Source organism: Gallinula chloropus (genome assembly GCF_964237585.1).
Source record: "Gallinula chloropus genome assembly, chromosome: 5".
NCBI lineage: Eukaryota > Metazoa > Chordata > Aves > Gruiformes > Rallidae > Gallinula > Gallinula chloropus.
This window is the reverse complement of record NC_140090.1, coordinates 33,625,622-33,652,263: the sequence shown is the minus strand read 5'-3', so window position 1 is coordinate 33,652,263 and position 26,642 is coordinate 33,625,622. Positions and strand designations below refer to the sequence as shown.

At 43.2% G+C, this 26,642-nt stretch overlaps 1 protein-coding gene across 2 annotated transcripts in view; it reads right to left on the bottom strand.

Annotated features, from left to right (window-relative positions):
• AGAP1 (ArfGAP with GTPase domain, ankyrin repeat and PH domain 1) overlaps positions 1 to 26,642 on the bottom strand; it is a gene marked incomplete at its 5' end in the record, with an annotated part of 392,415 nt that overhangs the window by 178,318 nt on the left and 187,455 nt on the right. For both annotated transcript variants that reach the window (XM_084265229.1, XM_084265230.1), the window contains 2 exons: positions 12,599 to 12,691; positions 17,469 to 17,624. In XM_084265229.1, coding sequence (XP_084121355.1) covers positions 12,599 to 12,691; positions 17,469 to 17,624 — 249 coding nt within the window. The remainder of the gene's footprint in view (positions 1 to 12,598; positions 12,692 to 17,468; positions 17,625 to 26,642) is intronic.

The following is a 26,642-nucleotide window of genomic DNA, read 5'->3' as shown; positions in this document are numbered from 1 at the left end:
GATTTTATTTTATTAAATTGCACTACTTAAAATTCAAAATATTTAGGTGCCAACATCTGGCCTGTCTGCTGAGACTGCTCTAAAGACATGTTGGTAATTACTGCAGTCAGAAGGTTTTGGAAAACTCAAAGTAGGACCAGAGAAATTGGTGTTTTAACAAAACTGTGAGGACTTCCACAGTGGGTATTTCAAATATGGGTATCAACGCAGTTATAGTAAGAGTACCTACATTTCAAAGTAGCCCTGCTCTCCCACCCCTGAGTAATATTCCTTCCTCATGCCATTTACTATTTCCAGTTTGCCATTGTGACTTAATACTTGCTCACACATGTTAAATATTACCAGGACCAACACCTCTTTCTAAGATTTTAAATAATAAAAACAAGAATCAAGGGATGTGGAACCAACAGTCCTGGTGCAGATTCACACATGATTTTCACACCATTAAAAGGTAACTAAAGAATTATGAAAATTATTGAGAATGCCCCAAGTTTGCCTCGTTCAAAAAATTAGGCTAAAGGGCTTTAAATGCGTGCTGTTCAGTTTACTCTTTTGATTGCTTTACCACTATGTAAATCAATTTGTTAATGTTCCTTACAAAATGCATGAGCCAGTTATACTGACAAACACACAAAGCTCATTCGTAATTAGCAGTTAATTAGTAAGAAGGAACAGATGCTGTTAGAGTTTCAGCAGGCGAACAGGTTCTGTAAACAATGCTTATAAATCTAAATGAATTTATTAACCACAATGCAACTGTCAACATTTTGCTGGCAACCATACAAATATGGTGGAATCCCCAAAACATCTTTACAACATATTAATAATCATTGTGTCAACCCAAGTCTATCAGGCCGTCTCACTTGCTAACTGTCATAAGCTTTCTACTTAATCTTGTTATGTCACTACTCCGGTCTAATTCCTCATGCCCTCAGAGGAAGAGCTCCAGTCACCAACGTTAGCCCAGATGCACACACAGACTCACCTCCAAGATACCGCAGCCCCTCCAAACGACAGCGATTTTGCAAGACGAATGTTTGCTTTCCACCAATACCTTGACCAACCTTCCACAAACCCAAACCCAACAAAAAGTGTGCACATTGCGGTCCCAGAGGCCTTCCAGTCATTTCCTTTAGAACCATTATCGCTTGATGAGACATTGGTACTATGATGGCATCTCTAGATCTCATCAACTAAAAATAACCTAAGGTCAATTATTTCCACTTGCCATTTATAAAACTGTGCAGGCAAAAAGACACCAAGTGATGCCAAAGGGATTTTTTTTGTTTGGTGGTTTGGTTGATCTGTTGTTTTTTTTTTGAATTATCAGGGTAGAAGTAGATGGCTCAAAATAAACACAATGCAGCTATGAAAGCAGTATGAAGACACAAACTCCTTGAATCAAAGGCTTTTGGCCAGGGGCCAGTTCTTAGCCTAAGGGCAACAGTGAAGATACCTTAGTGACCTCGTTGCTGTCAATCTCTGCATGTCACATTGACATGCCACCTTGATATATTACACCATTTCATCACTGGAAAATTCTAATAAATTTTTTAAAGTCATATTATGGCTTGCTTTATTGATGTTCTCTTTTATACCTACATTGCTTTCTATCATTCCCTCCTCCTCCTCCCCCCCCCCCCAAAGTATTCTGACACCTCTTCGCCACGGTCTGCACATGGATTTGCCACACACAGGCAGGCAGCAGAGGATGAGAACATCGCAAGTGGAGGAAATTCTCCAAAGCTTTACTGGAGAAACTGCTTTGGCTGGTTTGCTTGCTCCAGTCCTCCTCACTGCACTGTTAAGAGAGACCAAAAGATAGGAGAATCCATTCTCTGCTGGCATCAAGAGAACAAAAAGGAAATGAGGATGCAGTACCTGACAGGCAATATACACTTGTTCTGCCAAGGCTGATAGGGTAGAATTCTTTCTTCTGCAAAGAAGAATGTGGCAGCAACCCAAGATGAGACATTCAGAGTATCTATATACTTGTTACAGGGGAGAGAGGAGAGGAAATCAGCTCCACAGACCTCCTTCAAAGAGGTCTATCTCCAATCTATACTGTGTAGACCCATGCTAGGACCACTAAACTCTTCCAGGATGATGCCCTGAACACCGGCAGCACTGAACACAGGTCAGGTTTGTGCATCATTTCCACAAGTGCTGACTTCCTAGGTGCAGCCCTGAAACTGCTGCAGCTACCAGTAACACCACGACACCTCAGGACAGAGCCCAAGCACAACAGAGAAGTTCTGCTTCCAGAGCCTTGCAAAGCTGCAGTCCCTCTGGCAGAGAAGCTGATCTTGGAATTCAGTGGCTTGAAAACAGGTGGACTTGGCGATGTTGGGTTTAAGGTTGGACTCAATGGTCTTCACCAACCGAGCCGATTCTATGTGGGTGTCGGAGGCTCAGCTACTAGTCTCTCCTTTCTCTGCAGAGCATAACACTGGAAATCAGATCTTTGACTGCTCTACCCTGAAGAGCGGCATCTCTTCCTTTTATAAGGATATGGGTGGATCTTTCTGCACTTTTGCCCCTCAATTTCTTTTCTAAATAAAATAAGATCCTGTCTTAGATAGGGAGAGGAAGAGTGCCAGAAGACCTATTTACAGTCTCTCCCCACAGTCTCTCAAAGGATGCTTAACCTGATTGACACGCTGCTCCAAACAACAGCTGGAATGTCTCCTTTTAAATCTTAACCTGGCACAAGAGCTACCATCACACATCAGCTAGGAAATCATCAGCTACTAGTCAAATCCAAAGTTTTTTCCTTATCTCTTAAGGTCGAGCAAGAGCATAACATCTGGACAGGACTAAAGAAGAGTCATCTTGAACACCTTGTCCTTGCCATCATAAGCCATCTATGCTAATAAACATTTGAATACACTTCTTCACTAAGTGAAATTCAGTATAAAATAGCATTCTCTATTCACTATCATACACATTGTACCACAAAGCCACATTTTTGAGCTGGGCAGAGCGATGAAGCAAATCACCCTGAAATGAAACTGGTTAATTCATTCACAAGCCACCAGCTTGTTTCCATTATGAGTCACAGAAACAGGCGGTCAAAAAAAACGATAGAAAGTTAATTTCTCTGCAAATTTTATGAATAATACCTCAGCAGGAGGCTGCTCAGCTTGGTCCTGGCACGCTTGTGACTACGACTGCACAATGTTTGCAGGTATTTAGAGATAAAACAAGGATAACTTAGAGGATGGGGAAGTGAAAACTTGTATTTTAGGGACTCTGAAATACTGGGAGACTAATTGAAAGCATCATAGTAGGAATTCAATCCTCATAAGCCAAAGACCCAAATTCCAGTTTTCTCCTGCAACCCTCAAGACGTCTGGGGAAGGGAAACCAGGAGAAACCAGTGAGGCAGAGGAAGCAGATGACCCAGAGGGACAGACAGACAGACAAGCAGGGAAGAAAGAGGAACTGTCTCAGAGATGCTGACGTTCTGGGCCAGCCTGCCTGCTTTGGGCAGCAGGGGCCATTCCTGCAGAGTGGCAGGTAGAAGCCATAACTGTGGGCAGGGGAGGGTTGGATGCCCGAACCACGCAATATTCTCATCTCCTGCCCCTGTTTGCAACCAGACAGCAATTAAAGTGGGCTTCCCAAAACCACAAAAAGAGTATTTTCTGTTAAATTCAGGACCTTTTTAATGCTGTTTTCATGCCAAGTACTTAGGACTCCTGCTTTTCTTAGGACGATATCTGAAAAGCATCGAGAGCAAAACACACAAACCCCAGCTATCGCAGTCAAATGAAACATTATTCCAGGCAGGTACGTGTGGCTGTAGCAGTTCCTCTGATGTAAGGGCACATTTGATCTAATTGGAAAAAATATTTCAAGTGCACTGGGAATAGTCACTGTTAACTGAATGCAACAACGAAAAAGGAAAAAAGAGCATGCAGACCCCAGGGAATTACCAAATCAATTAACAACTAATTCAGGAACTAATTTCTGTATTGCCTCTTAGCACAAAACTGTATCTTTAATTTCTCCTGCAATAAGCATCACCATGATAGTCCTAACACACTCTGACGCTTTAAATGAGTTTACAAGTATCTCTTTTTGATTGGCTATATAACATTATTTCTTCACAGTTCAATGCAACCATAGCCAAGTGCTCTGAAATATTTAATTATACTGGTAGCTACCAGTTAACAATTTACAGAACCACAGCGAGTACAAAACATTTTATAACTAGTAATCAGCTAATTAAAACCACAGCAAAATGTGTATGTTCTGATTATAAACAATTGCGGGGGAATTACACAGAAGATTTCAGCACTAAGAGTATTTGGCTAAAAACCATACCGTCGCTGTTTGTACAAGCCGATCTGGATACTGATTACTGTGATTAGACCGAAGTGTGACAGAGGAAATTACACCCCATGCTAGATGGAAATAAATAAGACTATGTCATCTGCCAGTTCCTTGATAAAAATCATGGCAATTACAAGTTTTGGAAAGCCACTATCCAGAGGCACTGTTACTGCCCTGCAAACAGCTACCTAGGAGCTTACACAAGCAGAAGTGTGTAAAAAGTAGAGGTGGAGCAGTTTTGGTGAATGCTTTGGTGTAGAAGTAGCACCACGGTGGTTTGGGTGTCTGAAGAGGTTCAGTGCAGAGGCATGGTAGGTAGCACCCATGCAGAAAGGGGACATGTATAAGGAAGGTGATTAAATCCTAAATTGTGTGTGCCCCTCCAGATTGTAGAATCATAGAATGGTTTTAGTTGGAAAAGCCCTTCAAGATCATCAAGTCCAATCGTCTATCCAGCCCACTAGGTGCAGCACTAGACCATGTCACCAAGAACAATATCTCCCCTTCTTTTAAACCCCTCCAGGGATGGTGTCTCAACCACCTCTCTGGGCAGCCTGGTCCAGTATCCAGCAATCCTTTCAGGAAAGAAATTTTTCCTAATAGTTAATCTAAACTTGCCCTGATGCCACTTCAGGCCATTTCCCCTTGTCCTGTAAGTAGCTATCAGGGAGAAGAGACCAACCCCCACCTTACTAGAGCCACTTTTTAGGTAGCTGTAGAGTGATGAGGTCTCCCCTCAATCTCTTGTTCTCCAGGCTAAACAATCCCAGATCCCTCAGCCGCTCCTTGCAAGATGTTTGCTGCCATCCTCCCTTTGAAACATTTTTGGTCCTCAGATGCATTAGCCATTTCTATTTCAAAACACAACCTGATTTTGAGTGTGAGCAGAAGACAGGAGCCACTGGAGAAGCCTCAGTGCTCAGCCCTTCTATGGCACTCGTAGCACCCTGTGTCCACCCTGCTCTTCCTATACCATTGGGTTTGTGGTTTGGTTGGGGGTTTTTTCACCCTGTCAAGTCAGATGAATTAAGGAAGAGCAGATGCTAAGATGGTTGCTTGTTCATTCTCTCTTTCTGTAGGCTCAAAGTAAACATGAACATTCAGGAAACCTGCTGCAAGAAGCATTTATTGTTTATGACGATGGCGGGTCTCGGGTCTGACACTTGCCTGAAGCGTTACAGTGCTCTTCTGCTAGTGAGGAGGACTAAGGACATCCCTTTGACTGACTAGACGTGGCAGACCATCTCTTTTCACAACCTATTTCCAAGACACTGCCACACTTACTGAAATGCTCTAAGAGCAGGCACAGACAGCCTCGGGTACTTCAGGGGACAACAGATTTCAGGTATGATGTTCCTGAGCAGCACACGGCAGCAGGCAGACAGGAGGTCAGAAGGGTAACATGGGGCAAATGTCTGTTGAAATCCTAATTAAGCTGTAAACCCCTTTTTTATTTTGTTGTTGAGCCATGCAGGCTGACAGGGAATAAATGTGTTACAGTCCCACCTATTTGGGCTAAAAGGTGACAAAAATCAACTCTGGAAGAGTTAAGGAGGATAGGGAGCTACTGGAGAGGGGACAACAAAGGGCTATGGAAATTATGATTGGACCAGAACATCTCTCTGATGAAGAGAGGCTGAGGGACTCGGGACTTTTTAGCCTGGAGAAGAGAAGACTGGGGGGGAATCTTGTCAATGCTGATAAATTGATAAATCCTTGAGAGGTGGGGTCAGGAGGATGGGTCAGTCTATGTTCAGTGGTGCCCAGGGACAGGACAAGAGGCCATGGGCACAAACTGGACTATAGAAAGTTCCACCTAACCCTGAGGAGGAACTTCTTTCCTGGGAGGGTGGCAGAGCCCTGAGCCAGGCTGCCCAGAGAGGTTGGGAAGTCTCCATCTCTGGAGACATTCCAACCCTGTGATCCTGGATGCTGTCCTATGCCATCTGCTCTGGCAGGGGATTGGACTGGATATCTCCAGAGGTCCCTGCCACCCCCAATCACTAGTGATCAGAAATAAGGGAAGAAATGCAAAGCGACAGCCTAAGCTTCGGCACCCTGAGCTGAAGGTAGGCAGGCAAAGGATTGGTACCAGGACACCCCCCCTCACCCTGCAGCTCTCCCACTCCTCATCCTCTGCAGCATAGATGGCCACCACAAAGCATTTGGTCAGGCTGGAAGAGGCACGCTGCTCAAGTTCACTAGCAAAGCTTCTCCCCAGACACGTATCGAGAGTGACTCCTAAGGCTCAGTCTAAGAAAACCAAAGTCTGACATAAACTCCATCAAAATCCTCTTGTTCACCCCCCCTTCAAAAAACAGTTGAAGGGGAATTCTCAGGATCACACAACTCAATTTAAAAGCTATGGGAAAAAGACTGCTGATGAGGGATCACAAGTTGTGACACATCTTTCACAAGCTCTTTAAGTCCTATTTTTTCATACAGAGTTTGACATTTGTTGAAAGTGCCCTCCAATAATTACCTTGGACAAACTTCATGCTATTTTTAATAAAAAGCCAAATATATTTTGTGCAATTCCAATATTCCTTATGCCCATCGTAAGGAAAAGCTGCACCCTGAGCATCCAAGAACCAAACTTCGTGCACACATGAAAAGCAAGTCAGTGACAAAGCCCTACCATAAAAAAAAATGCCATTCAGAGTAACAACAACCCCCCTCCCCCCAAAAGGACAAAATCCTTAATTCCATTAAGATCACTTTGACACGCCAAGCTGGCAGGCAAAGAAGGTCATCTGAAATATCACCTAAAAGTAAAGCCCGAGCAAGATATTCGACTTTCTCCATTAATACAGCCATTTGCAAACCGGGAGAAGTGAAGGGATTCTGAAGTTCACCTTTGCAAGTCATGGATGGTGAATTTTTCACTATGTCATCATTGTAACGTTAACCATTAGCACGTTGAGTTTTTAGCCTCAAGTTTGCCGTTCCTAAACAAGGCAGGAATTCGGGGGTACAAGAGGTGCCAGGGCAAGGCAAGGGTTGAGGCAACCTGTCAAAATCTATTTTTGACCACTTTTTGGTCAAGGTTATCTAGTTGAGGCTGTGTAATAATATGGGCATCTGTGATTAAGTGCAAATGGCAGAGAGAAGAAGGTCTGAGAGCACAAAGTCAAGGCCAGCTCTTACGTATTTATTTACGCTCTAATCTGGAGGGGATGGCGGCGGGTGGGGGGGGGGGAGGGAGAGAGAGAGGGAGAAAAAAAAAAAGAAAGAGCACACAGCTGCCATCCCAAAACCAGACCTCCCATCTGCCACCCACGATTTGCATGTCACCTTCTCCAGGCTCATTTGTACTTCATTAACTGCCATTGACTTAACAAGATTTATGCAAATGACACCATAGGAGCTCGCTAACTCCCACTGCAATCAAGTGATTATGTATGTACAATTCTCCACAGCAATGAAAAATTAATACATGACAAGCCCACTCACCGCTGAGCTGAGCTTCTTGCTTTTATTTTTCTTGTTGTGCTTCCTTTTTTTTGAAAAATATTTTATTTTATTTTATTGGAATATGCCCTACTGATAAAGCTTTAGCGAGCCCGTGGAAAACAAAGTAATCTTTGTAAAAAAAAAAACAACTCCTAACCCATCCCAGAAAGCACGTCACCCTAAAGGGGACAAGCCTAACACGTGCTTCCAAATATTCACTCAGGTTACCAGGAACATGTTTCCATTTGCAGATTAAATGTTTCTGAACAGAGGATGCTCTAGACGGAGTAAACCATTCTCCCTAAATTTGCTTTAAGGGTGGTAGTAGCAATGCTACAGGAGATAGCTTCATTTTTTTTTGGTTAGTTTAAGCACCTCCTTCTCAGAAGTACAGAACTTTCTATGGATTGTAACTTAGGGCTAATAGCATCCCAGACTTTTTCTGACTCCATTTGATTAGCAGAAGGTATTTACATAGCACACAAGTCTGACTTTTTCCCCTTTCCCCCTTCCCCCTCCTTCTTTTTGGAAAATCAGGGCATTCGTAGCCTTAAAAGAATGCTAAAAGTACAGGATTTAAGGCATGCTGTTGTGGAAGGGGGTTGCACCTCTCTGGGAAATTGGCCTTCCCAGAATCTCATGTGCCTCAGGACATCTTGGCAGAAGTTAGCAGCGACGTTTTAGAACCGTGCCTGCTTTTCATTGCCTGTGTCTCAGGCTTCTGCTGGGAGCAAGAAGGTTTGTCAGAGGAGTTTCCTATGGCTTAGCCCAATAAAACCATCTTCAGAACAGCAGCGAGAAGTGATTTTTAATGTTTCAATAGGACAGAGAGCATAAGAGTGTAAGAACATTAACTCCTGTCCACCAGGTTGCTTTGAGTTAAGCACAGAGCCCTGAAGGAGCGAGGTATTTCTGTAAACAGGCAGTTTATAATTTTACCCATTTCCTCTAAACTCTCAGGGATTCAGGAACCGAGAGCAGGAATTTGGGAGCAGGTTGCACCTCTTGGCCTCTTCTGACCCAAACCCATACCCAGAGCTGTGCAGGCCGGTACCTGGGTCCCAGGACAGCTGCTATACACAGTTATCAGCCACTCTTTATGCCAGCATAGATGACTCCAAGATGTGTACGTGCATTTATAAAGAAACCAGGAGGAAAACGAAACTCCCTCATAAACCTGCACCTCTTCTCTGCCAGCTCGAATGGTCTCCACACGTACAAAAGCATCACTCTGAGGACAGACATCAACCCCTGGCTACGTCAGTTCGACTGCTGCAAACAGACCGGATCTAGGAAAAAACCACTGATGAACAACAAGCTCCTTGTTGTCACATTCTCTACGCTTCCTAGAGAGAGAAGATTCGTTCACATGTTTATTCTGTGCTCTCCACACCACACACGAACATACCAGCCCTTCCTCCTGCCTTTCACGTGCCCCTTTAGGGCTGGAAGAGATTTCTTTTGCTTTCAAACCTAGAACATGTCCGATCTCCAAGTAACTTCTTTCAGTTTTCCCTGGGGTTTTCTGCCGTAGTGCTCTGGTTTCAGTTGGGAAATAGTATTTCTAATTTTGGGGAGAACCTGGGTAGGTAAGAACAACCCACAGGCACCCTGAAATCCACAGGATGACCAAGCCATTGATCCCAATAAGCAAGCAGTAAGATTTTTCTTTCTCTCACTTTTTTTTGTAATTACCTTTTTTCCCCCAAAAAATATCAGTGAACCCAGAACACAAAATCCACTGTATCTCACTTTCAACTGTAACCTTTTATTTGGCATGTGTGTGTAAATCTGTTAATAAGCTCAACTAACACAACTGGGGCACATGTATGAGCTTGGACTTCTCGCCAGCAGCCCTTATTAAGTATTGCTGCCATACACATTGAGTAAGACCCCACAGAGAGTAAAACAAAGTACAGGTATTAAAAAGGCCACTAATGTGCTCTTGAAGATGCCCCAAAGACATAAAAGCAGAGTGCGCACGTGAAGCTGGCAGAGACGACTTCTCGAGAGCAGCTTAAAGAAGTCAAGGGATATTTAACATAACTAGAGGTTACTCCTGATTTACTCACAGGGCAAGGCAGCAATGTGACTTTTGGCCTAACAGGAGGACAAATGCTGGAAAATACAGTGCCAGAACAATGAAAAAAAGAAAGAAAAAAAGTCTTTTAGCGATGTAAGAAGTGAACTCTCCCACAGCAATATTGTGACTGCTACAATCTGTGTTACTCCCCAAAAACAGACTTCTCCTTTGTTTGCCATGCAAGCGTTAACGCATTGGAAGGGGTTTCCCACTGCAAGAGGGCACAGCAGCACGACATACTGAAGTTTTTAGGTTTTCTCATCCTTCTGTCTTATTCAAACTCAATGCATAGGATAAGAGGGACACCATCTTTTCCAGCAGGAATTTCTAGTGCCTCAGAGAAAGGTCCAAGTATCTGGTGCCTATAAAGCCCACCGAGCACACAGTCGCGTTGGCAATTCACCTCGGTGCCACCTCCGCTGCTGCCAGGAGCTCTCCATGCCTCAAGAGCGGGTAGACAAAAAGCCACCTCCCCTGGGAAGCCTCAGGAGCCTTTTCTGCTTGAAGCAGCGTAATCGAGGACCGCTTCAAACTAATGTATATTTTTAAACACTAATGAAACACTGCCCAGATGAACATGCATTGCATATTCAAATGTTTCCACATCAAAAAAGTGGTTTTTTTTTTTCCCCTACTCCATCTATTTTTGATCCAACAGCTAGGCAATGATAGCCTCCTTCACTTTACCAAAGATCTTTCTATAAAATACAAAGCCAATGAACTCCAAACCCCACTCTTTTGACACACAAGGATGACGTGAAACACCCTTGATGGCGTCCACCCTACGACGTTGCGTGCCACCCAACCTCCCTTCTTCTGGCACCCTGATGAATAGCATGTATCCACTGACTACAGCTCAAATATTTATTGCAAATAACCTGTACCTGTCCCAATGAATCCAAACAGGTTTAATAACAACAGAAAAGGACACGTTCCCAAAATATTGTCCACACTCAGTACATAAATAGGAGGTTGGGGGGAGAATTTTTCAGCGTAGAAACTCGAGAAGTTGTAGGGGATGTTTCACTGCAACGCAGCACGGCACAATCACGCTTTAAAAAGCTTATCTTACAAGATACCCTTCCTACAAGAGCATTTTTAATCAAATTAATTCCATACAACAGCATTTCAGAAAAGAACAGCATGTATGCCTCGAATAAATATTGAAAAGTATGTCCCTCAGTTTTTTACTCTCAGCTGCATTTGCAGGCACTTTTGTTCAATTAGCATTACCCAAAAGAATTCCAGCTGGTCTAACCCATCTCGTACCGTACAAAAGCTGTAGGGGGAAAAAAAAATAATCAAAAAAAAAAAGTAATTGTAGCTTGTTTTAAATGCCTGGAATTTTCTCTGCTGAATGCAGAGCCAAATACCGAGCTTAGCCGGTTTCAAACTGCTCTTCTGAATTGCAGCGTGTTTGATTAAAATTTGTCTACTAGAGATTCGCAGGCACAACAGCACTTTTGCTGCCTGGTGGTCCCGAAAGGTCTTTTTAACTGCCTTTAAGAAAGAAAATTGCCATAGATAGTTAAGTGTACAAACTCATTTCTCTCCTCACCTCCAAAAATCAAAAAACAAAACCAAAACACCGAAAAAGCCCCCAATCCGTCCCCAACCAGGAAAGACAGCACTGCCTGGCCAGATTAAACATGGACTGAGGAAAGGTTGGAAGAGGCAAAGGGGAGGAAAGCCACAAAAAGCGCCTGGAAACAACCATGTGGGAAGAAAATAAGCCCGCTTCCTTTGGCGTTAGTGCCGTCTCCAGCGCAGTAACTCACAGGAGAGTAAATACTTGCAAACACCATCACAGAAACTATTCGTAAAGCATCCCGTGCAAGCGCTTAGCGTGGTGTTCTGAGCCGCCTGAGTCCAGTGTTAATTTAATCCCAGAAAGCAAACAATCTCATTCACCCGAATACTGTGCGTCAGATGCCGGTGCTGGTTCTGCCTTTCAAAGGAGTGTTCGCAGCTCCAATTTAGCATTGAGTTTCCGGGCTAATGAAAGTGCATCTAGGCTAGTAAAACAGAACCAAAACAAATCCTTGAATTCAAGTCCTGTTGTGTAATGAGGAAGTTTAATTAAGGCCACACATTACAGCCGTAAACGTTCTCTTATATAACAAGGTCTAAATGAAACTGAACCTAATCAAAGTTACAATTCCTTCATTAGCAAATTACAAACAAGAGCGCGCAGCTGACACACCGGCTATGATTATCACAACTAATTGCCTCGTTGTTACAAACCAGCCTGAAACCGCGTTCAGATGTCCGTCTGCGGTAGCAAATTAGGGCCACATCAGGCTATTTCTGCGATCACAAGGGGCTCTTGTAGAGCGATCTGATTTACCCCGCCGACTGGCAGCACACGGCCAAATCAAAGCCCCCTCTACAAAGGCAGCTTTGAAGCCAGCACAGCCTAGAAACCCGCTCCATATGCAGGCCGGCAGACTGCACTTCATTAGGCCTGTTGTCACATTTTCCCTCTTCTTATTCTAATGATCCTATTTTAATACACATAGGAACCTCTCCTAATTGATGTCAAGTGAGTGACTTCCACATTCATCACCAGAGCACATCAAACACGTCTTGGCGCACGGGCCGCCATCAGAGTGTTTAAGACCCGAGGTGTGTCTGCAACTACGAAAAGCAAAAAAATAAAGAAAAAAAAAAAGGGAGGGGGGGAAGCAGAAGAAGGAAAAAAAAAAAAAGGCATTTCAGCATTACCTGTTTAATTGGGATTGCGCGACCGCTTCCAATGCTATCTGTTCTGCTCTCCAGGACCTTCTTCTCTTTGTCTGGGTCACTCCCTTTCCGAGACTGCAAAGCAAAAAGAAAGTTTGTGCTCCATTAAACAGAGAAGTTCACACTGAGGATGCTTTTTTTGCCTTTTTTTTTTATTTTTAAAAGCAATTAAAAAAAAGTATTTTGACACATAAATATAGTAGACTCAAAGGCCACGGGTTCTAATTTATGAGTCCATGACTGTCCTGAAATCTGAATACTGAATTACCACCTGTAATTTGCAGCCATCCACTCATCTGAAATGGCGTTAGGGTTTAAAGAGTTACAGTTTCGCCGCCCGAAGACCCAGCAAATCAGAGGACACATTTCTGAAGTCTCCAATAGTAGCTCCAAAAAGGAACGAAGGTTCCAGCTTCTCATTTATTAAAAATAAAAAAAATCTGATACATACATCAAAGTTAGACCTCCTTGGGTCTCAGGATTATCGACTACTCAGGAACGTGGTTTTATGATGCCGGTTTTGATCCTGGAGACTTCAACTTTTTATTTTTCTCTACTTTTGGATGGTTACAAAGTTGGAATTGCAAGAAAAGGCAGCGATTGCTGCTGGAAAGAAAAAGTTACCTGAACACAGTAAAGAAAAATCAGCATGGGGAAAAATTTAACCAAAGTTTAAAACTTGAATTGTCTGATTTTGGCTTTCCTTAGCACTAAATCTGCCCTAGGAGCAAGTTTGGAGTGCCAACTTCCCGACTTTACGAAGTTATAAAGAAATTTTAAGAAGTTATTCAGATTCTGGTCCATTACTGTGAAAGAACGCACGAGCATAGTGATTGTGACAGATTTATTTTATTACAAAAAGAAGACCTGAGAGTCATCCTCCTTAATAACTGAACTGACAAGTGACAACTTCACTCCATTACTTTTCAATGGGAACATTACTCACACAGTATCGGAAACGGGAAAACATTTTCACGTGCTTTTCAAATCAGAGATGATATATGAAACGAATACATTTGCCCCGTCCAGGACCACAATGGGAAGTTAATGAAAAACCAGGACGTCGCGGGATCTCGCTTTTCATTTTCAGAGGAAAGAGACATTTGGAAACGAGGAGGACGATTAGGATCGCCGATAGCTACTACCCATTTTCCGTGTTATATGAAGGAAGGAAGGAAGGAAAAAATCCCCAAAGCTGTTGCCTTGGGGGTGAGAGGAGGGAAGAGGAGGGAGGAAACCCATGGAGGAGGACTCGAAGTAACACCATTCTCAGCGACACATTTACGCAGCAGGGATCCTGCGCTGCCTTCCCCGCTCCGCCGGGAACAGGCTCCTATCACTAGTTACTATGGTTCGGGGCGATGGAATGACGTGCCGGGGAATTAAACAAAGAATAAATGAAAGAAAGCAAAACAAGTGGGAGGGATGAAATCCGATGTTCAGGATAACTATTGTTCCTCGTCCTTCAAGACAGATTTCTGAATCTGAAAGTGCCACTTCCCAATAATACAAGGCAAAACAATGCTTCAATGGCGCAGTGCGCCCGTTAAGTGACATCTTAAAGAAACTCGGTGAAGGTAGCCAAATCCTTGGGAGGGAAGTTGTCAACTTGAATGTTTCTTTTTTATTTGCCTTTTTTCAAAAGGAAAGGCTCCTGTCTCTGAAAAGCAGGCTGGATATCTATGCTCTACTCATTTTTATTTTTTAAATCATCACATCTTCCATTCTGCTGAAGTATCTGCGCCTGGAAAGAATACATTGCACATAGAAGGGAAATATTTATACCCAAAACACATATAGAAACATAGGAATTTGTGGTAGGCAAATTCTGTTCTAGCTGCTTGCAATCACGGACTAAGGGAAGTTTTGTGGGGAGAATCTTAGCAGGCTCCGCTATTTATAAAGACAAACTGTGCGGTGAAACAGAGGTATATTCTGATCTTTTATGCTTTTGTACCTGTGACACACACAATGCATCTCACTTCCTACAGCGGAAAAAGATGAGACACTAAACCGTACCGGAACAACGTTTGCTGGGACTTTTTCTGACGCCGTATCTACGCGTTAAGTGATTCTATTGAAAACTTCATTCAAACAAACCAGAAAAAGTAAAAAAATTATAATAATAAAATCACAACCCCTGCGTGAATAAAGTTTGATTCATTTCCCCTCTGCACTGGCAGTTCACATGCAGACTTAGGTCCACACAAAACCGTACCCAGGCAAGGCGTGCAAAGTAAGATTCCCGAGGGATAACTTTGGGCACTATGAGCAGCCCCAAGAGCCCCCAAGTCAGGCTACTACTATCTCACCACAGATACTGAGACAGACTTCACTTTAACTTGTATAAAAAAACCCCAAACAAACAAACAAAAAAAAACCCCAAACTTGCTTGCAATTCTGCAGAGATGCAAGCTAGGTAACAGCAGGCATGGGAAGGGAGATGCATCCCACCGTCCCTCCACTCCACACGGGATGAACACAGTTACAATCAGCTCCTCAGATGCATTTTAAATCCTCACTATATGCTATTATTTAGTTGTGCCTGCTAATATGATGCACAAAACGAAGGATGTTTACCCTCCTGCTAATATTTGATCTATTTTATCACCTAAGTAGAAAGTCAGCTATTGCAATAATCACTTTACAACAAATATTAATATTCCAAGCCAAAAGGATCAGATACTGCATTTAATGCCCTCAAACACGAACATGCTTAAAATTCTCAACCCCATTCCAGCTCAAAAGCTGTAATCCATTTAAGAAAAATCCTATCTGTTTTCTACTTAACCCAATTTTCTTCCAGCACTAAAGGATCTTCACGTAGGAAACCAAACGTATTACTTATGCTAGATAACAAGGGGTAATTTGCAATTAAACAGAAATATATTCGTTTCTGGAAGTGGTGAAGGCATGGGCAAGTAACAGGCTAGGAAGGTAGCACAGCAAGGAAGTACGAGCTGAACAGTAAAATATTCTGATTACACACTCTGTCTGTAACTCGACAGAAAATACTGGTCAGCTATTGAGTCAATTAAATAATTCCAGGTTATAACTTGGCCGATACGGCATGAAACGTGGGTTAGGGCAGGGGCAGCGGTAAATACATCAGGACACGGATTAGAGGGCAACTCATTACGCAGCAGTTAATGTGCCCACATCTTAAAGACAACCAATTCTGAAAAGCCAATTTATTTTTTTTCTGTAGGACTTGTTTCCACACACCGCCCCCCCCCCCCAAGTTATTAGACATTAAACCAACTAGCAACATCCTCTCTTATTAGCAAATTTGCTTCTTAATATCTATTCTTACAACCCGGAGCTTTAGCCTATTTGTTTCCAGCACACAAACGTGACAAAATATTCTTCTAAAACCTTTTCCGTAGTGGGAGATGGGAATACATTCCTTTTTACTCACTCTCTCAAATTTACACCCTACTCCAATTTAGAACATCCTGTTTCCCAAATGCTGAAAACATCCACACACCCCTTAGAGCATTTTATGGACCTTTCGGACCAGAAATGGTCGGCGTATGGTTTTGAGGGATGCGGTAGCGTAGTAGCTCTGTTTCCAGAGGTATGGCTCAGTTCTGCTGGCATTTTCTGAGCTGACACTGACACCTAGTGGGGTTTGTAACTCCTGAGTACAGTCCAACAACAGCAAGTGTTCCTTCCCACCAACAGGAGGGAATCTGCACGATTGCTACAAAATATCGGTGTCACAATTGGGTGCTTCCCCCCTCCCCACGACGCTCATTTTTACACATTTTATTGATTTGCACCTACGTGTTTGCACCTAGACGCAAACGTGGGATGTTTGTTGGAGGAGTTTGAAGATCCAGAATTTATAAAATCCAAATTTTGCTGGTGGGATGGACACATGAAATATGGGACTCTGCTCCAAAACTACAACACAACTTTTTACTTGCTAAAGGACCTTGCCTTTGGAATACAAAATATAAACTATTTATGATGATGGGGAAGAGGAGACTTCCTAAATGTGACTGATGTGTAGCTACAACCTCCCCAGGGCTTACATGCAAGCACACAGGGATTGTGTGCCTGCTGTAAAGCACGTTAAGAGCTTCAAAAAACTGTGTTAACAAACCACAATTCCACAGGCAGTGCAATCCCAAAGCTATCAGTGAGACTGAGAAATAAAGAAACCATCAATCAAGGCTTCATTAGCATCTCCCAATGTACACCTGTATAACAAAGACCTATCGTATGGGACCAATCAAGCCCTCCATGTAGTACTATTTTTTTTTCCTGCCTTTCAATGAAAGGAGGGAAAATAAAAAAAAAAAGAAAGATGGTTTGGGTAGAAAAGAAATCATTTTGATCTCCATCGTCTCTCTCAAGCCTGGAAAAGAAAAGTGAGTTGAGACTTTATAGTAATAAAAGTCACATGGGGTAATTATTTTGCCATACCACACGGTACTCCCATGGTAAATCCTGGGAGCTCTTGACAGAGGGTCTGGAGTCAGTGGCATCATTCAGAATATGGGCAGGGCTAGGGAGCAGAGGCCTGGCTTTCCCTCTGCTTACTGCCAAACCAGGGACTCTAGACAGGTCCGAGAATGAGACATGGGCTCTAACACTTAACTGCAGATCCCCTTGTTTCACTGCAGCTCCCAACAGGGTATCTTCACCATGTTCAGTCCGTGTTGAAGCCCTCAAACAGAACCACCCCATGGTATCTCTAAGGAGGTCTTGTTTCCAAGCCTTCAGACCCATCTCAACACTCCTGCCTGGATTAGAGCAGCTCAGCTCAAAGAGGGCTTAAGCTTCAGGCCATCACCACAGAGTGCTATGTGAAATACAGCAATAGGCTCTTCCTTGGCTCACTCACCGTGAAGAGGTTGGATCGGCGCTTGGACTGTTTACGGACAGGAGTTGGCGTGTTGGCAGTGGGAGGAACATCAATCCGTAGCTCCTTCTGGCTGGTGCTTGGAGTTGATGGGACAGAGGAGGAATAATCACTTAAACTCCCTCCTCCATTACTGGTCTGCAAGGATTAAAGTTAGTTTTAAACAGTGATACACTGCTTTCAAGAAATTACAATCCACAGCTGTATCTATCTCAGTCCTCATATGCAAGAGCAGCAGCCTAGGCTCTGGAACAAGGTGGGACTGCCCTACAGCCAACTTTGCCACTTTGTCATTGCTATTCCAAGCCCTTAAATACTCTTCCTGCTGTTACTTTTGGAAAACTTTTCTAGTTCTGTTGATGCGGCAGGCATGTTTTTGTCCTTCTCAATATAACTTTAACTGGAGAGAAATAGTTTCATTTGTTTGACTAGCATACGAGGCAGCCAAATTAGGCAAAGCCTGTAAAATTCCGGGTTTCTGCCTCAAAATCTGCCTCAAACCTAAGAAGAAATACCTTGTGCCACAGAACTGCATCGCTGGACTTAATCCTAGTCTGGAGACATCAGTTCACTGGGTGCTAATCAAGAAAATGAAAATAATTCAATGCTGTACAATGGCTACCAGGGTGACAGAGTTCCCAACACATCTGCTGAAGCTGTTGGTACGGAGATTCAAAATTTTGAAAGGAATTAATTCAGATTTAGTCAAAGTAGCTGAAAATGTAAAGTTACATCATTGCCTGGAAAGATATAAAGCAGTCAACCTGCAAAACAACTGTGGGTAAAAGTGTCTTGAGTTTTGCTGGTTTCTGGGGGTGGAGTTGGTGTTTTTTTCCTGTACAAAAAGAAAATATTTTTTTCCCCTCTCACTTACTACACAACTAAAAACATCATTTAAAAGGATGTGGAAGTAGTCTGGAAAGAGAAAAGGAGAATTTTTTTCCTATCAGATATAAGGATAGAGTATATATGCTGCTTGGGGACTGGGACAGGACAAAGGCAGACAATTCTCCACAATGTTGATAAGCTCACCAGAAGAGCATGCGGACAACACCACACACGTAACAATGAGGGTGGAAATAATGGTCTGGGGTGCACACAAATGGGTGAAATAATGTCTAAAAAGGTAAAGTTTCCTACGAGGAACGAGGGAAGAGGGCATGAAGGATGCCTGCCAAGAAGGGTTCTCCCATGACACTTAACCCATTACTCAGTTTTGTCTTAATCACCAGGTAAAGCTGCCCAAAGGGCAAAGAAAGGCTCTCCAGTGTCTGCTCTTCTACATTCCTAAGCTAGTGACTGGCCTAATATGTCCAGAAAGCTGCCCCAGAGGGGAGGCACCGGCAGCACGATAAGACTTCTCACACCATATGGACTAGGGCCTCACGTTGCAAGCAGCAAGAGGAAACCTCTGAAGGAGAACCAGGTAAGAGACAAACCTTAATACTTTATGTATCGCTTCTCCTTGATGTATCAAGTATATAGACACACATAGATATATATATCAGCCTGATCAAGTTAGAGGTGTCCCTACCCATGATGATCTTTGATGATGACCATGGTGACTTGATGATCTTTAAGGTCCCTTCCAACCCTAACTGTTCTATGATTCTATAATCATCCAAGAGAAGTCTCATTTCATGATTTCAAGTCTTCTGATTCTTCCAGCTTTTCCATTTTTATTGTTTTGTTTTAAATTCAAACAGCAAAGAACAAAAAGGAAGAGGCACAAGACAAGCAGCTCATGTTTGGGCTGAAGCACCTATCAATGCAGACAGAAACCCAGGAACACCGCTTCTGAAAGTCACCATTTCTCTGCAAACAGCAACACGATCCTCAGCTCATTTCTGTGACAAAACAGGCCTGACAATACCACAAACAAGCTTTTTGATGGAGAAAGCTGTTCTCCTCTTCCCCTCTTAAATATAAAGAAACAGACATGACATTAAACTTAACCATCCCTTCATTCTGACTGAACTGGTGAAGCGTGGCTGTCAGGAAGCCAGAGATAAGGCATGGAAAGTTAACAAGAGGATTTCAAGAGAGTTTTTCTACATTTTCAAGTGCCCTGAGGAAGTAGGAAGCACAATTTGGAGATGACCCAAGTGTATAAAAAAAAAAAAAGGAGATGAACAGGAGGAGAGCTGAAATGGTCATTTTTAGTGTCCTAACAGAAAACAGTAACACCAGAGAGATGAGCAGGACAACCTGCGAAGAAGTGAACTTAATTCATCCTGCGTTTGCTTCTCCCTTTCTCTGTGGCAACTTGCTGAGACAACAAGTATCACACCAAGCATACAGGAGAGGAAATGATCTGTGTGAAGACACACCGAGCCTGTGGTAGTCAGAGATTACCTGTCCAAAGAAATACAGGGAAGATTTCTGCATTAAAAGTAATGAAAAATTACGTACCTAGGACACTCAAAGTGAACGCCAGAAGTCTGCTGAAGTTACAACAGCCAAAGACTTTGAAAACAAGCACTGGCATGTCAGAGATGAGGAGTGGGGTGGTATGAAAGCTTTAAAGAGGTGGCTGATTAAAAAAAGATCTAGAGAGAGAACATCTGGAAACTCAACAACTGTAAAATAGCATTAGGGAAGGAGAGCAAAGGTGCTGGTGTGAAGGAATAACGACGGCCTACTGTCTGCTTCTGCCATGACTGAACCAAACTGGGATGGAGAAAATGAGGGAGAAGGACATCTAAGGAAGCAACTGCTAATGGGAAAAGGCACCGAACACATTTAACATTAAAACCATGCAGCCACAAGGCTCACCCGAGGAGGCAATAAGCAATGAAGGTGAAGGAGAAAAGAAAGATCTCAAGAGGATTATGCCTGGCAACACTTAGAAGAAGCTTCTTCTACAAAAGGAGAGGAACAAGGCAAGAAGGAAAGATTCAGATGTCATACACCAATGAGAGGATCTGAACCACAAGCTGTTGAAAATGAAAGGATGCAGCTACATTCTGTCACAATGTTCATCAACGTAGTAACTCCACTGAAAAATTAAACTGAAATGAACAGATTTAAACTAAACTGAAATGAACGGATTTCCATCCAACTGCCTATTGCCCAGGCAGAGCACATAAAGAATTCCCTTTTGTAATCTTTGGACATCTTACACATGATTTTATACTTTTCTGCAGTGAGGCATCGTCTCCTGGATCTCTCAGTGACTTATTTTCCAGGAGTGAGTAACTCTTAAAGGAAAACACGTATGCTGGGAGCTCCGGTCCCCGAAGACAAATGCTCCTATACAAACAACTTCCATAAAAGAAGCCCTGCAGGCAAAGTTTCTTGTCACACATACTAATCCCACTGGATTTCCAACCTGATAAATAACATTGTGAGGTGGTTTCACAATAAGCTGTATCAAATCCACTGGCTTGGAAAAAAAAAAACTAAACAAAACTGTTTCAATAAGAGACTTAGAAGTGGCAAACTTCAAGGTTTCCACAAAATCAAAGCACGGCTGCCAACACTGAACAAGCTCCAACTACTGAAGGTGCCAGTAATTAGCAAACAAAACTATACTGCTGCTCTGAAACACTTCAGTGGAGAGAATGGGTTCGACAAGAAAGAGCTCGGACATGACTCCAAGTAATAGCCTGCAAGGACAAGAACAATGAAAAATACACCCAGACAAGCACTTGGAAACAACATTGTTGGTAGCATCTGAAGCTAGAGCACTGCTGAAGGAAACAAAAGGTGGCGAGCGGTCTCTGAAGTCCAGGGACTTTATTGCATTAAGATGGTAGAGAGCAGTTTCCTGCTGTTGGGATGCAAGCATTCAGTAACGAGTGCACTGGTGTGAAGGCCAGAAGTTAGGACACGTGGCAATAACTGACTTAACAAACATTAAGTTCTGTGAAGTCAGTGAATGTGAAGAACAGCCTTTCTGACAGCACATGTAATCCAATGCCTATCAAATATAAACTCATTTGCTGACTGTAGACATACTGGTCAAACTTGTGGTACTCAAAGCCTATCAAGTAAGTACTCTAATGCCCTCTGGAACGTTACATAGCTTAGCACTACCTCTTCAACCAACTTTTTCTACCAAGCTGCTCTCAAGACTTGGATATACCTGAGATGTCACCATAAGGGGTCATTTCTAAGCCACTGCTCTATCCGAAGTCATGGTCATAGGGGCAGAGGTCAATCAAATGACCTATTTGATGGGAAAACTATTCGCCCCAGTAGAACCCTTTACAGGGACACATCCCTGTTTGGTGTTCTTGGGTGAACAGATCTTCTCATCCTTGTTAAAGCTATTCAATGTGCTTGTCTTCTGGACACACACAGTACCGACCTTGTCTTTCCTCCCTTGTCTTTCCTTCCTGCCAGGAAGGTACACAGCCCAGTGGTGGTCAACGAGTTCACTCTCAAGAGAAAACCCTGAAAGTCTTTCATTTCAAGGAGATGTTATTTCTAGAATGCACCAATGTGAACAGCCAATACTCTGTTTACAGACATGCATACAGTTAGTACCTACACTGGCTTCTAGCTCTGTTGCCACAGCTGCAAAAAAAACCTCAAAGTCATAGCAGAAAACACAAATTTCATAGAAAATCATCACTAGACTGTTCCCAGACAAGAACAACTCAGATGAAGCTACAGTCTGGAGTAACTTGACCAGATAGCTGCTTTGAATGAACCTATCTCAAAGGCAGACATCGCCAACGAAAGCATTAAAGCCTGAAACGAGATTCCTCTTAAAAAAAAAAGAACAAACCCAATCCACAGTTCTGAGTCAAATCCCTCACTTGCAAAGCTTTTACATATTTCAGATTGCCTTAGTAAACAAACCAGTGAGCGAGTTACCTTGCATGACAGGAGCTCAGCAGTGACCTGCACTAAGAAGAGGTTGGACTTACCCTCGTATTTTTAAGAGGCATGTTCCTCACTGGCCACTTATAGAAAAAGGTGGCAAAACATTTCACCCTGTATCTTACATAAACGACATGGCATTGCCAAACGATTCATAAAGCTTCCCTAGTACCAGTATCATGCCAAGCCACTAAACGAGAGCATAAGAAGATAGATAGATTCATTTTTTTTAATTAATAAATAACGTGACACAAACAGAGCCAGTGTTTTTTTCTCCTCTCTAGACATACCAGGATGCCCTCCAGAAAAATCATCTCTAACCACCACTGGAAGAGAAAAATGAAGGCAGCAGGTCCTACTTCTAAAACAGGCGAGAGATTGCCAGAGCTTCAGGGAGCCTGGGAACAGTTGGAATAAAGCAAGCCTTGATGAAAAGCCCAGATTAGGTACCCTGGGATAGAGAGCTTTTGGTGTCTGCACCTTCTGTTCTTGGGGAAAGCAGGAAAAAGCATATTTCTGTAGAAACACAGAAGCCTCGTGGAAAATTCTTTAGTCAGGACACATTTTTCTTTGCCCACTGGTGTACAATTTCTCTCCTGGAAGTCACATCATCTCAGTCTTTCATCTGGAAACACTATAGGTGGGAGTCCAATTTACTCAAGAGGTATTGGTGGTATACAGCCACACATTGGAAAACAGATCAAGGAGGAAACTGTTTAGCCCTTGCCTCAGCAGAAGCCAGAAGGCTTTGAGCATGCTGCTGTGGAAAATAAATTTGACAGGAGATTTCAAACCTAGGTTCAGATAAAGGATGTCAGAGATATTAGGTCTAGGCCTCTGTGGTGAGACCAAACGGCAATGCAGTAATTGTATTATTTTTCCGTATTTAGCAACTGAATCTCATCCTTTGGGACATATCAGAATTCAATCATCTCAGGAGCTTTGGCCTTTCTTCATCCTAACAGTGAATTAAGAGGAAAGAGCAGATTTGTCCCATCTGACAGACCAAAGAACACCAAGAGAATCTGAAGACAACTTCTGAAGACAAAGTAATCCGGCATGTAAAAGAAAAAAAAAAAGGTCATCTCAGTGAAATTACTAATGATATTTAATTAACCAGAGGTGACAACCAGCTTCCATGCTCCCGTGGCAGAAAGTGGGATGTGAACTGGCAAATCTAAAGGAAGACCCAACTCTGGAGTTGAAGAGACCTTAGAAACGGGCATAACAAAGACTAATTAGGAACATAACTTCAGTCCTGTGATGATAAAGGAAAGAGGAAAAAATAAAATCTAAGGATGCCCTTGAGTCTTGGAGAATGTGCTTGTATATGAGTCCATGCTGTGTGTGAAACTATCTGCATGAACAAGGGGGACTATGTACACACACACATGTATACAGACACCCACACACGTACACTGAAAATGCTCATTTTAGTAGTTGGTAGAGGTGACTTAGAAACAACTCTGGAACTTCAGAAGGATGATGATGTATGTTGCGATGTATTAAACACTGTTTTCACTTCTCCTGGATTTTGTTGGGCAGTAGGATGAAGAAGCAAAAGGAGAAACTAGCTAAGCTCTTCTTCAGTCAAGCACTGAAATCCTACACACTGATTTATCCCAAATGACCCCCGTCATAAATAAGATAATTGCACCCTACTATTTAGTGCTTATCCATAATCAGGCTTCATATACAGTAAAATAATGGATGATTAAGCTGACTGCACTTTAAATAGTTTAATTTACATATTTAGACAATCATGCTGTAGTAAAAACTTTATGGAGGCACAGTGCAAGCATAAATAATGCATCTTTAGAGGTTTGAGACAGGTAGTAAGGAGCAAGCCTGCGTGCCAGCCATACCTGAGCTGCAGTTTGGTAAAATCTATGTTAAGCCCCATACCTTTCTTGGGTACAATGCAAATCTCCTAGGAGAGGGAATGGTTTTAGGACGTAAGGAGAACTCGTGCTCTTTGGAAATAAGGTTTGGCATCGTCTATGAACATGTGAAGTCTAGAAAGACTGACAAGGGATGCGGTAGAGGGAAAGGAAAGGTGGGATAGAGATAAGAAGGACATGAGATGCTGGTCTGGACTCCCCCAGTGTGTTTCTTGTTGATGGCCAATGTAAAAAGACCTACACTGAGATGCAGACAATGCCAAGTTGGGGGAAAGTATCGATCTGCTGGGGGAAGGAAGACCCTCCAGAAGGACCTGGACAGGTTGAATCAATGGGCAGAGGCTAACGGGGTGAAATCCAACATGGTGAAGTGCCAGGTCCTGTGCTTTGATCATAACAACCCCAGGCAACGCTACAGGCTTAGGGCATGGTGGCTGGAAAGCTGCACAGAGGAAAAGGATCTGGCTCGCCTGAACATGGGCCAGCCATGTGCCCAGGTGGCCAAGCAGGCCAACAGCATCCTGGAGTGCATCAGGAATAGCGTGGCCAGTAGGAGTAGGAAAATGAAGTAGGGAAGAAGTAGGGAAGTACTCACACCCGGAGTACTGTGTTCAGGTTTGGGCCACTCACTACAAGACGTCTAGACACTGAGGCCCTTGAGAATGTCCAGAGAAGGGCAACGAAGCTGGTGAAGGGGCTGGAACACAAGTCTGATGAGGAGCGGCTGAGGGACCTGGGACTGTTTAGCCTCGAGAAGTGGAGGCTCAGGGGAGACCTTATTGCTCTCTACACCTACCTGAGAGGAGATTGTGGAGAGCTAGAGCTCAGCCTCTTCTCACAGATAACCAGTAAGAGGACAAGAGGGAATGGCTGCAAGTGGCACCAGGGGTGCTTCAGGTTAGAAATGAGGAGAAATTTCTTCTCCAAAACAGCGATTGGGCATTGGAACCGGCTGCCCAGAGACGTGGCTGCCCATCCCTCTTGGTGTTCAAGGAAAGGCTGGATGATGTACTCAGGGACACGGGTTAGTGAGTAACAGAGGCAGTGAGGGGACAGTTGGGCTAGATGATCTTGGAGGTCTTTTCCAACCTTAATGATTCTGTGATGTCCTGTGGGTGATAATAGGCCTCCAATCCGCTAACCAAACCTTCTTCCTCTCTAAACAACTGCGTCTACCTCTTCAAAGCATTCAGAAAAACCAGAAGAGGGCCTGCTGACTGAAATACTCCTCACTGCATCAGACAGATTGTTTCCTGGCGGAATATAAGCAATATTTGCCCATCCTTCTTGTTGACAGAGTGAACAATAGTTCTGTCCATCACAAATCATCAATGATATCCTTGGATTTCAGCATAAAACTCCTCACATGCATTCTGTGCTGCCAAAACTAGTGTGAAATACTTGCACCAAGGGTTACTGACTGGCTATCAAAGGTTCCCAAGTAAAACCCTGACCTCAACTGACATATGTGCACAAAGTCATAGACCGAAAACAGAAGCAACACCTCCTGCCACCACAATTGTAGTGTCACTGGTACAGGAAGCCTGCCATTCTGTGAACTGGTCTCTGGAAACACATCTGTGCATGAACGTGGGCATATCTGACAGCATTTCCTGCAGCGGGACATTACCTAGGTGTTCATCACCTAGAGCTACTGGACACAAGTACAGACATGCATCCAAACGCACGGTCTTCCTCTGTTTGAAATTGCAGGCTGGAGAAGTCCTTGCTGGTATTAAACCTCAGCATTTCCCCCAAGGTGCACTAAGGCCTAGACGGGGTAAGGTGACGCTTTTTTCCCCCTTTCTCTGAAGCCTAAGCTCTTGACTGCAGAATCACCTGAAGAGTGCGCAGGGATTAGATCACCAGAGAAGGAACAATATCTCACTTCATCTGAAGACCTTCACTCCCGTGGAGAATGCAAGTGGCAAGGCACTGTTGTGATAATTTTTTGATTCACAGATGGAGGTCTTCAGTGAAACATCGTTACATCAAGAGGGAGGTTCTGAAGGCCAAGACACCAGCCACCCTTCCAGCCAAGAGCAGAAATGGCACACCTTCCTGCAGATGATCTTAAAATAACTTTGCAACCGCAATTCCAAGTTTCAGTGTAGGATGAGTATTCAGCTTCCTTTCCTTAAACAAGGTCACACTGCCTTCAAGTGCAGCACAAAGGCGATAAGGCATGAAACAGATTTAAGGCCTATACTCTGAATCATGACATCAGTCTGAGGAGACAGGCATCTCTGGTGTTGCAATTGCCGCGTTAGACCATGATGCCATCTGGTAAAGGAAAACTTCTATTGAAATGGACTGTAGGGGTCCTTGCCACAAAGGCTGCCTTGTCTTGATTCTCCCAACTAGTCCTTATCACTGGTAAGACACTTGTTGTGTGAGACACTTGTTGAAAATTTGGTACTTGCTG